Here is a 12,059-nt window from a genome sequence, read left to right as displayed (position 1 = left end):
AAATGTAATATACCTATTTTTGTTAGTCAATTCTTTACGATGCATGAAACTTTACACGTACCGCTTTTGAGTCTTTGACGAAAAAACACCTTTCCTTCTTTTCATGCTTCGTGAAGAAGAATTTTTCTTTGTCACAACAATATCCAATGTTCTGATGAATAATATCCAGGCTTCGTGAAAATATTTTCCGAAGCTACACTTCCGAAGATCAATGATGTATCTTTTTGTGACTATGATTTCTCCCTTTTTTCAAAGCGTTCTTCTGTAGATTGATAATGTGTCCACCTCTTGTGCCATGTGCAAAATGATGTATGATGCTTATGCTATGCGAAATGATGCGATGATGTTATGTTATGTGAGATGATGTTTATTCCGAAGATACATACGCATCCCTGCAATAAAACACAATCTTTTATAAGCCTCCCTTAGGAGCTTCTTCGCCTTTTACTTCAGCGGAATCAGCGTTTATTTTTCGCTGTAAGCCTCCCTTAGGAGCTTCTTCGCCTTTTACTTTCAGCGGTATTCGCGTTGACTTTTCGCGCTTCGCCTTTTACTTAGGCGGTATCAGCGTTGACTTTTCGCTGTATGCTCTGCATTCCCTTTGGAACGACTTTGGAGCAGAAAACTTACACTGCGCTCCCTTTGGAACGACTTTTTGTGACTTCGGCAAACTTACTCTGCGTTCCTTAGAACGACTTTTTGTTGCTTCGAAGAATTTTCGATAGTTCGAAGGTCCTTTTTATTATCACAAGTCTTTGAACTTCAATCAATTTAAGCCTGTGAAGAAAACATATTTTTCTTGTAGGAATCAATGAAACTAATTACATGAAACCTAAACAATGTCCTTTATTACAGAAAATAAAACTGAATGAAAAAGATTGCTATTAAGGTAGGATATTCGTCAATAGATGTGCTTTGACTCTGGCACAGTGCTATTGACTGTACGAGCTTCGGACTGCTCTCTGAAGTCCCTCTGGTGTGGAGCATACTGGCTCCCTTCTGGCTGCTGGCCTTGTTGCAACGGAGGTGGAGGCGGAGGCTGTTGCCAGGAAGCTTGAGGCTGACTCGCCGAAGCAACAGAAACTGCAGGATGGTTGCCCACATATTCTGGGATATAGGGCGAATGATACGAAGCTGTATGCATGACCTGCTTCGGCTGAGCTTGTTGTGCTGCGGCTTCAGCTATTTCCTTTTGCTTCTGAATAGTAACATGGCACATCCTGGTAGTATGGCATTTATTCTCACCGCAGAATAAGCAAAAGATTCTTCTCGGTTGATCGCCAAATCTTCCTCCAAAGCCCCTGGCGCCTCTGCCTCTTGGAGCTGGTGGTCGGAAGGAGCTTTGCTGTTGCCCCGAAGCCTGTGAGGAGCATTGTGGCCTTTGCTGTTGACCTCCTCTATCATCATTTTGTGTAGAGTTATGAATTGATCTCACGTGCCTCGGGTAGAACCTCCCTCCGAAGCCCCTGGTCATTTCAGAAAACCTGAAAGCCTCCTCCCTTCTTTGGCGAAAATCATTATCGGCCCGAATGTACTCGTCCATCTTCTGGAGCAGCTTCTCCAAAGTTTGAGGAGGCTTCCTGGCGAAGTATTGAGCTGACGGTCCTGGCCGAAGCCCCTTGATCATGGCCTCGATGACAATTTCATTGGGCACCGTTGGTGCCTGTGCCCTTAAACGCAAGAACCTTCGGACATACGCCTGAAGGTATTCTTCGTGATCCTGGGTGCACTGGAACAGAGCCTGAGCAGTGACCGGCTTCGTCTGAAATCCTTGAAAGCTAGTTAACAACAAGTCCTTCAGCTTCTGCCATGAAGTGATCGTTCCTGGTCGAAGGGAGGAATACCAGGTTTGAGCAACACTTCTGACAGCCATAACGAAAGATTTGGCCATGACTGAAGCATTGCCACCATACGAAGATACTGTTGCTTCGTAGCTCATCAAAAACTGCTTCGGGTCTGAGTGACCATCGAATACGGGAAGCTGAGGCGGCTTGTAGGACGGAGGCCAAGGTGTAGCATGCAGCTCAGCGGACAGAGGAGAAGCATCATCAAAAACAAAATTCCCATGATGGAAATTGTCATACCAGTCATCTTCGTTGGGAAAACCCTCCTGATGAAGGTCTTGGTGCTGAGGCCTTCGGTGTTGCTCATCCTGAGCAAGATGACGAACTTCTTCAGAGGCTTCGTCTATCTGCCTCTGCAGTTCAGCTAGCCTGGCCATCTTTTCTTTCTTCCTCTGTACTTGTTGATGAAGCAACTCCATATCTCTGATTTCTTGATCTATCTCGTCCTCTGGTGGTGTCGGACTGACAACCTTCCTTTTCTGGCTTCGGGCCTCCCGCAGGGAAACTGTCTCCTGATTGTGGTCCAGTGGTTGCAGAGCTGCAGCCCCAGTCGCTGAAGCTTTCTTCGGCGCCATAACGAAGATTTATGATCGCCGAAGGTGTTCAAAAAACTTCAAAGAGTGGAAGTGAGTTCACCGGAGGTGGGCGCCAATGTTGGGGACTTGTTCTCAAGTGCTATGAGTTAAGAACAAGGCAACATAGAAAATGTTAATCATTAAAGTCCTTCGTCCTCCGAAGCATTATTTCCCTTAGGATATAATGGTTTACGGACGAAGGTTATGAAGGACGTACCTTCATAAATTCATTAAACAATGACGAAGGATGAAATATAAAGAATATAAAAGACAACATGAACAATTATATATTATTATCAGACATAAACAGAAATATCATTGAATTACAAGTGTACCTTCAATTGGAAGGATATGACAGTACAAGCGTGACGCAAAAAGCGAATGCCAAGTCAGCGTGAACAGTACGGGGGTTCTGTTCACCTATTTATAGGCACGGGACTCAGCCCATACAAAATTACATTCATGCCCTTTACATTTGATAATAATTCTATAGTAATCTATCGAGGTCTGAATAGCCTTTTCATCTTTAAGTCGGTTTCATTTTCTGCAACCACGCCGAAGCTTTCCTGCTAACATCTTCGGCATTGTACCAAGACCTTCGTATTATCCTGATCTTCTCCTGCCGTGATACCGACTTGATCCCGAAGGTACCTGCTCACACATTATACTTCCAGAAATACTGTTAAATCCTGTTTTTGAGGACCTTCGGATGCCGAAGGTCCCCAACACATGCCCTCTTCTTTCCTTTCCTTTGAAACTTGTTATTTTTCCTTACAAATTTCTTGAATGTTTTGATGAACATAGTTGTGTCTTCATCACTTGAGCTATCTTCATCACTTGAGGTCTTGACCACTTTCTTTGCTTTGTGGTCTTTGTTCTTCTTGGGGTTGTCTTGTTCATTAGTGATCAAGGCATGAGAGTCCCTTGACTTGATAGGGGCTTCTTCGGACTCGTGTTGTTGAATCTTTGCAAATAATTGATGAGGCGTCATATCCTCATAGTCATCACGATCCCTAATCATCCTTGCAAGACTCTTATCCTTTTCTTTATATGCTCTCATGAATAATCTTGTGACCTTGGAGTCACTCCAATCTTCACTCCCAAGTACTCTTATTTTGTTGACCAACACCATCAACCGATCAAAGAGTGATTGAAGCGACTCACCCTTTGTCCAATCATATCTTGCAAGCTCACTTTCCAAAGCTTCAACTCTATGTCTCTTAGCTTTGGGATCTCCTTCATGTGACATTTTAAGAATATTCCAAATGTCACGGGCATCTTCTCTTCCTTGAACTTTCCTGTATTCTTCCGGACAAAGACTTCCTTTAATTATGCTCACTGCTTGAGCATTGCGATGAACCTCTTGCATTATTTCCGGAGTCATCTCTTCTCTTTGGGCGGGCTTATACATACCTACATTAACAATCTCCCAAAGACTAGGATGCACACCGATTAAATGCGACTTCATCTTGTCGGCCCACTCGTCATAGTTCAACTCACTAAGAGTTGGTAACTTTCCAAGTGGGGCGGAAGAGAAGTTGGGAATATAATTTCTAGAGTAATCGAATTGAACTTTGCTAAATTCGTTACCTTTTCTTTTGGTAGATGATCCTTCGGTGTTGAGACTTACCTTGCTCAATACCTTAGACACCAAAAGATCCACTAGATCGTCATTGTAATCAAATGTTCCCTTACCTTTATCTTCTTCGGCCTTTCTTCTTGATTCTTCTTCTTCAGCCTTTTTCTTAGCATCTTCCTCTTTCATTTTGAGGAACATTCTCTCGGCAATCTTCATGGCGAGGTCGAGGACCTTGGGGTCCACTTCCTCACCGGAAGATGTGATGGGGATTTCCTCGAGGAGAGGATCCACATGGTCCCGTTGAGTAGACATGATCGTTTTCTCACGCGGTTAAGCGTAAAACAAGGTACGAAGCTCTGATACCAATTGAAAGTAGCCTAGAGGGGGGTGAATAGGCTAATCTGAAAATTTTCACAACAAACTTCGAAAGATTGTTAGATACACAGTTCGACTGGTGCAGGCCGGTTCAACAGCTACGTGCGCAAGTTGAACCACTCTGAACCAATCCAACTGTTTTATAAACTTTAGACTAAAATCTACTCGAAAAAGTATTTCACAAGTTCTTGAGAGAAGTAAGATATAGCTAAGTGAGGATGAAAAGATGAATATGTAAAGGCTATTTTACTTCTAGATAAGCTCTACGGAAAAATCTTTATGTCAACCTTGCAAGTAAAAATATCTCAAGTCAAAACAAGCAAGAACACAAGACACAAGATTTAATCCGAGGATTGGCCACACCACAAAGGTGTCCTACTCCCCGTTGAGGAGCCCACAAAGGGCCGGGTCTTTTTCAACCCTAATCCTCCAAAAGCCGACCACAAAGGTCAAGGCAATCTCTTCTTATCTTAGCTCAAAGAGCGGGTGATACAAACTTCTTAGGGTCGTCCACAAATTTGGAGACTCCCAAGCAACCTCAAAGATCTTGAAACCTAGGGTTTCAAGAACACCAAGAACGCACAAGAGGGGTTTGCACAAGCTCAAGTCTTTGTAAGAGAGATGGGAGAGGAAAACCAAATCGTGAGCACAAGCACAAACCTCACACCCAAGAGCTCCTCCAACAAGGTTGAATCTTGAGGAAGATTTAAGTGTGAGAGAGATGGAGAGATGAGTGCTTTGTCTCAAGTTAGGTGAGCAATAAATGAGTGAGTGTTCAGCCGTATTAAAGAAGAGAGAGAGGGGGTCTATTTATAGTCACGGCTCAAAAACTAGCCGTTTGACCAAAAACCCCGCTGAAAACCGGTTGAATCGCCCCCTAGGGCGGTTGAACCGCCCCCTGACAGGTCAGCAGTCTGTCTGCCAGTCTGACTGCCAGACTGACTGGCAGACTGACCTGTAGGCGGGTCAGACAGGCCAGGACCGGTTGAACCGCCCCCCTAGGGCGGTTGAACCGCCCCCTGACACCCCTGGCGACCTGACTGCCAGTCTGACTGGCAGACTGCAGATCAGAAGTCAGAGGGTCAGAGACCAGTTGAGCTGCCCCCCAGGACCAGTTCAGCTGGTCTAGACCAGAGAGTTTTGGAGAGAAAACCCCAGCTCAACTGCCCTGGGGCAAGTTCAGCTGGGTATGGTCAGAGAGGTCCATAGCTGAAGTTGAAGTTTAGCTGGAGTTGAAAGTTCAACTCAGCTGAAGTCCAGCTCAGCTGAAAAGCTCAGCTACAGCTGAAGAAGCTCATCACAGCTGAAGTTAAGTTCAGCTGGAAAGCTCAGCTGCAGTTGAAGAAGTTCAGCTGCTTTTCAGCAAGAACACTCTAGGTTTCTCAACCCAAACCATGGTCAGCCAAATAATGTTAAAGTGATTTTTGGTTTTCAAAAATAGCTTTTGAATTAGAGGACTTGAGCTATAGCAAACACCTGTACCTGTGCGGAAAAGAACAAGGAAGAATTACATCATGCAACACAAGATTTTACATAAATTTTATACGTCTGTTGCATGAAGTCCTTGGTGCTTCCTTAAGTTCTTGTTTCCTTCTAATCAAACACTGAGAACAAAAACTGTTAGTACCCTTATTTGTTTTGTCATTAAATCACCAAAACCCTCACTTGGGGTTGATTGCACTTACAGCTTCAAAACCCGGCGGCACAATTCCGAAGGGAATCAAAGACAACATGTGCCGCCATCACGGATGGTGCGTCAAGGTGAAACAACATCATAAAAAGTGTGTGGTCGTCATAATGTATCTAGATGTAGTTTAGAAAAGAGGAATAACCCTCTATAAATAGTAGAGGAGGGCTGAAACATTTGACCATCTCTCTAGCAGTTCTTTCACTTGTAATCTTCATTTTCCTTCTCATTTTGTTAGGAGATCCTTAGATATTTTGGACCTTGATATCTAAGTTCACACGATTTTGAGAAAGTGTGGTCGTAACCACATGTTGCCCTCTAGGTTTTGGAAAAATTCCCTATGTGCCATCAGAACTGATACCCATTTCTTGTGTGCCATTGAGTGACATATAGGGATTTTTTTTGTGTGTATGACATGTGGCGTCAGTGACATAAGGGATGAGTATAATTCCCGATGGCACATAGGGAATTGCCCCTAGGTTTTTTTATTCATGTCAAATCTGATAGGTTTTGATCTTGAGTTGTTTCTTCTCTCTAATCTTCTAGTTTGAGTTTTTGAGAATTTTTGAGAATATGAGTTCTTGGAGTTATTTGGCTTAATAGAAACATGTTAGGACCTTCTGGGATCATTGCCACCAAGTGGTATGGTCTGATTCACCTAGAGCACAAGTTTCTAATCCCTTGATCAATTTTGAGAAAACCCAAATTCGAATTTGTGTTTTCAGATCTAACTTTGACGTTTAAATTTTTTAGTTCAAATTTTGAAGACACCTTTAAAACTCCCTTGTGAAGGTGTATGCAAAATTTTAGCCCAATTAGAATTTTTTTAGATTGGTTTTGCATTTTAAAACTTCAGTTCGAGATGTTGAAAACAGCTTGAGTAAGTGGTATGGTTTTGGGTCGTTTTGCATTTTTCGGTATCTGTTTTGTGATCTGTTTGTTTTGTCAAATTCGTGTATGTTCTAAGAACATTTCAAAATATAAAACCACTCGTTGGTTGGTATTTGTTTGAACAATCCCTTCATCTCGAATGAAGTTAAGCACTCGTTTTCTCAAGTTTGGAAGATTCTCTTATTAGGCCATCTCTAGCTGATTTGAGCGCTTTGATGTATTATTCGGTGATTACAAACGACATATTGCCACTAGTTAGCGCTTACACATCTCTTTTGTGCCTTTTGGAGTTTTAAAAGCTTTAGGTGTAGCATTGGGAAGCAATGCAAGAATGTTTCGTCACATAAATTTTTATGAGCTCCTATTCACCCTTCTCTGGTCGTATATTCAATCCTTCAATTGCCTAAGGGATAGGTAATGTAGTCAAAAACAAATCTAAACCCGCAGCACTGTATGATAGAACGTATGAGAATGAAGAACTAGAATGGTACATATGTGTCTTGATTTCTTTGTTGACAGTCGATACAGTAGAGATACCAACATAGCGAAACTACCATCGCCTTTTGAACTGCAAGAGGAACAAAAAGAGAACATAGCTGAATGACGATAAGCCAAATAACTCAGTCATATTCCATTAACCGGGTAGTTACGTTGGAAGCTAATCATAAGACGAAGAGATTACTAAGACGGAATTGGCAATTGAGAAGGTAGAAGTCAGCTAAAATCCTTTTTATTTGTGATAGTTGCGAGTTAGGGATAGGATGTGAGAATTTTGGATGGACATGTAAGTGGAATGATCTCCATGCCTTCATCGTCAGAAATGCCATCAACGCCAAGGAACAAACTTGATGGTGCGTCGATGCTCATTTCTTCATTGCAACATGACTCCTGAAGCAAAGACTCGTTCTTCAAGATGAAGTGTTGTTTCATCAGCCTTCTCAGTGCTTCAAGTTCAATCGCAACATCTATCATCCTTGGGCGTTCTTCCCCTTTCAACCTTAAGCATCGTAACGCCAACTTCGAAACCGTTTCAACATGTCTGACTCCAGCTTCTTCAGCTACTACAGGATCAACGATTTCCAACAGCTTATTTCCATGGAATAGCATACTAAATTGCAGCGCTAGGCTTCTAATGTCTTCCGCGATATCATCCATGATAGGCTTCTTTCTTGTCAGTAGCTCGATGAGTACGACGCCAAAGCTGTACACATCACTCTTCTCAGTCAGTTGGCTTGTCTGGAAGTACTCAGGGTCCATGTACCCTAGTGTCCCTTGCACCAATGTTGTCACATGGGTCTGGTTGTGCGGTATTGGCCTTGAGGCACCGAAATCGGACACCTTGGCAGTGAAGTTGTCATCTAGGAGTATGTTGGACGACTTGACATCTCTGTGAATAATTGGCATCTTTGCAGCTAAGTGCAAGTATGCAAGTGCCGACGCAGTCTCAACCGCGATGCTTAGACGGCTCTCCCATGACATGGGGACCGACGTATTGTGAAGATGGTGGAAAAGGGCCCCGTTGGTGATGAACTCATAGACCAATAAGGGAACCTCAGTCTCGAGACAGCAGCCTAATAGCTGGACCACGTTTTTGTGGTTCGCCTGTGAAAGAATGATCATCTCGTTGATGAATTGTTCCGTCTGGGTTTGATCAACTCGCTGCGCCTTCTTGATCGCCACAACCACTTGATTGGACAGAATGCCTCTGTACACAGTCCCAAACCCTCCTCTGCCGACAATATTGTCATCACTGAAGTTGCTGGTAGCCTTGTCAAGCTCACTGGAGGTGAATATGTGCAGCGGCGCCTCCTCAGAAAACATCTGCTGCTTCAGCATCAGGCCACCATTTTGCATGAAGTACCTTTGCCTTGTCTTTGCAAGTTTCCTCTTCTTAACAAGCCAGTGAGTCCAGAAGCCAAGGATGAGGAGAAGCACTAGCAGAGCTAATCCTGCAACTGCGATAGAGAGAGGGCGCAATAAAATTCAGATTTTTTTTTAAAAAAAAACAAAATTTTGGCTGCAGCATCGATTCAACTCGGCATGCTTCAAGATTGATTAACCACACTTATTAGCACTTGTTAAGTTATGGCTTTATTAATTAGACATTTACCTATTGCAATCACTAGTGTGCTTACTCCATTGCAACCACTTCCTTCCTTGAGGCCGTCGCCGCTCATCCCTGCTGGGCACGTGCACTGGAAACCACCTATTGTGTTTGAGCACCTATTGGTGCACGGATTTCTGGTGATGCATTCATTAATATCTTGCCAATAGCCACATGAAGGAGAAAAAAACCAGATATCAGACATGGACTGTTCAAGAAACAAAAGCTAGTGGATTCGAGGCGAAATTATAATGATAGATAGAAGAGTTTGTTACCTGTGCATCCATTTGGCCCTTGCAGGTATGGGTTCCCCTCGAATCCACTGGAGCAATTGCAGCGGTAACCGATTCCGTTTGATGAGTTGTAGCAGTAGGCATTCTCTGCGCAGGCGTATGATCCGGACAGTTTCGCCTCTTCACAGCTGCTGCCGTTCACAGACCACTCGAGCACAACATGTCGGTATTGAGGTTTTGTGTCAACTGTGTAGTTCAGATCAGGAAGTGAAAACACATATGAATTCTGCTCCACGATGAAGGCCTGACCACATGGCCCGTAATCGATGCCGCTGTTGGTTATATTAATATTACTGAACTCTAAGTCCAGCTTCTTTAGCCCTTTGGGAACAGGCGCTTGGCAGCAAGCCACACCAGAGCATGAGCCGTCGATGATGCTATTTCCGCTAGAGCAAAAGGAAGCACAGCCACCGCTATACCCCGTGCTGCCATTCAAAAGCATGGCCACCACGTTACAACCCAGAGCTGTGAACTTGTTCCTTGTGTCTGAGAATGTGAAGACGGTCCCCTCAAGGTTAACGCTAGAGTTCGCCTCCCCTCCTATGCACTGCTGAGAACTAGCACTAGCCAATATGCTCACAAGACCATCAAGCAACGAGATGTCAAGAATCCCAAGCATGCTGTTTCCGATGGACAGCAACGGACCACTGTGTCCACACACAACTTTAAATCCACGGGACAGGGAGGGGCTCTTACCAGCAACGCCAAAAGGATATGGGATGGAAACATTGGAGCAACGGTAGGTGCCTGGTTCCATAGGATGAACAAAGGATGGGGAGAAGCATGTGAGGAAGAAGAGGATGTGCCAGGGACGAAGGAGAACCATCCCTCCTCCCTCCTCCTGTTTGTCTTTGGCTAAAAAATGAAGCCAATGGCTGGCTACTAGTAAGACTGACTGACTGAAGCGATTGAGAATATGTAGGGCAGAACGTATGCTGCAAGTCTATGTTCTTTTTTACTTGGTGGACTTAGAAATACTTGCAGCACATTTTTGCCAGAATCATGCAATCTCATTTTTGCCATTTGTTTCTGCGTTTTGCAACCAGGACCAGTTCAAATGAGAGACCAAAGTCAGATGATTTTTCTTCCTAGTGGCAAAAACGAGATGGTTACGTTCCTATTTGGTGGCGACAAGGTGCCAATTCAATTTGCTTTCTGTCCCTGTCTGCTTTATTGTTTTGAGTGGACATAGACCATAAGACCAGGAACGTGAACCAATAATGTTGCGTTCCCTGTATTGGACGGTGACCTTGATTGTGCCCTGAACGACTCATATGCAAACAATTATTTTGTGCTAGCGTGCAAACAAACCATCTAATCCATTAAATCATGGTCCAACCGTAAGTCACATTTAACACTTAAACTCTTCCACCATCAGCTCAATAATCTTTACTACGTATTAAGGCTGCAATAATAGTCTGCCATTCCCTGGGTCTCTTCCATTCCACATTCTGTCATTCCCTGTTCTGCCTTTCCGATTCCCTCCTCCCCGCAAAACTCATTCTCATTCCCCTATACAGCCGAAAATACACGGCCCCAAGGGGATTTAAACCCACGACCTCTCAAGGAAATGCTAGCAGTAGCTACCACTACACCATATGTGTGTTTATATCTACATCTATAACAGAAAACACATATACTACATCTCTCGCCAAGTCCACCTGCTACCCTTGCACAATACGTAGTAGTAGATAAGTATCACCGAGATTCTTGAATTATATTTTTGAATTGAGGGAGTAGTATTTAAAGAAGAGCCTTGCATGCAATTTCTTTTGTTTGAATAATGTTTTCAACTTAAATTCCTTTTTTGCATGCGTGACATTTATTCTTCGTAATATTTTTCCATGGATCTGACTTGTGAGTCATTTTTATAAACCAACGTCAAACATGAATCCATGTTTCTTACTTGAAAACCCCGAACAAACACCATTAGCAGGAGGCACTCGCGTTGGGGTCGCTCATCGACGATAAGAAGAAACTTGGCGACTGCCAGTTCGACCTCTAGAAATAGTCCTATGTGATCGCATGTGCCGCTATGTACGACAAGCTCCGGCGCAGCCGCCACTTGGACACGGTGCAGAGCGGCTGCTCCATGCTGTTCATCGTCAAGCAGGGGGATCTCATGGTCGTCGCCAACGTCGGCGACTCTCGGGTTGTTCTGGGCACCGCATTCGACGACGACGTCATCACATCGTCCAGCTCATCGTCCATCTGAAGCCCAACCTGCAACGTAAGTCGCTACTGACTGGCCATGAATTTTTGTGCGCTGAGACGATGACCGTTGCTGACGTTGTATGAGTGTCCTCGAACACGATGTATGTAGAGGAGTAGCGCATCCGGTGGTGCAACGGCTAGGGGTACTACTGAGAGCACCTAGAGGGGGGTGAATAGGTGATCCTGTAAAAACTTAAAACTTAAAGCCACAAAACTTGATTAAGTGTTAGCACAATGAAATCAAGTGGCTAAGGACCGAGCTCTTGTGAAACACAATAGTCACAATGAGAACAAGCACAAGAGACACGATGGTTTATCCCGTGGTTCGGCCAAGTACAACACTTGCCTACTCCACGCTGTGGCGTTCCAATGGAACATGGTTGCACTCAACCCCTTTCAAGTGATCCAAAGATCCACTTGAATACCACGGTGTTTTTCTTTCTTTCACTATATCCCGTTTGCGAGGAATCTCCACAACTTGGAGCCTCTCGCCCTTA

The 12,059-nt window shown here is 43.9% G+C and overlaps 1 protein-coding gene across 2 annotated transcripts; it reads right to left on the bottom strand.

Annotated features, from left to right (window-relative positions):
• Positions 1-7,423: 7,423 nt before the first annotated feature.
• On the bottom strand, positions 7,424-10,361 carry LOC100281741 (uncharacterized). Of its 2 annotated transcripts, XM_008669722.4 has the most exons (4): positions 10,045-10,361; positions 9,331-9,534; positions 9,062-9,214; positions 7,424-8,906 (listed from the first exon to the last, which is right to left on the bottom strand). In XM_008669722.4, exons 1-4 carry the CDS (start codon positions 10,172-10,174, stop codon positions 7,702-7,704), a joined length of 1,692 nt encoding a protein of 563 aa, XP_008667944.1. In that variant the 5' UTR covers positions 10,175-10,361; the 3' UTR covers positions 7,424-7,701. The 2 variants fall into 2 exon arrangements, with proteins under 2 accessions (XP_008667944.1, NP_001355020.1); NM_001368091.1 differs by having other exon boundaries at positions 7,562-8,906; positions 9,331-10,351.
• Between the last annotated feature and the right edge of the window lie 1,698 nt (positions 10,362-12,059).

This window comes from Zea mays, chromosome 2 (assembly GCF_902167145.1).
Source record: "Zea mays cultivar B73 chromosome 2, Zm-B73-REFERENCE-NAM-5.0, whole genome shotgun sequence".
Lineage (NCBI taxonomy): Eukaryota > Viridiplantae > Streptophyta > Magnoliopsida > Poales > Poaceae > Zea > Zea mays.
This window is presented reverse-complemented; position numbering and strand designations above follow the sequence as displayed.

Bases quoted from the DNA above. Each gene is read 5' to 3' on its own strand.
- LOC100281741 (NM_001368091.1), bottom strand. From the start codon at position 10,174: ATGGTTCTCCTTCGTCCCTGGCACATCCTCTTCTTCCTCACATGCTTC. The intron at 9,215-9,330 runs GTAACAAACTCT...GCTATTGGCAAG, and splicing joins AGGGCCAAATGGATGCACAG to ATATTAATGAATGCATCACC. The intron at 8,907-9,061 runs GTAAATGTCTAA...TCTCTATCGCAG, and splicing joins CACACTAGTGATTGCAATAG to TTGCAGGATTAGCTCTGCTA.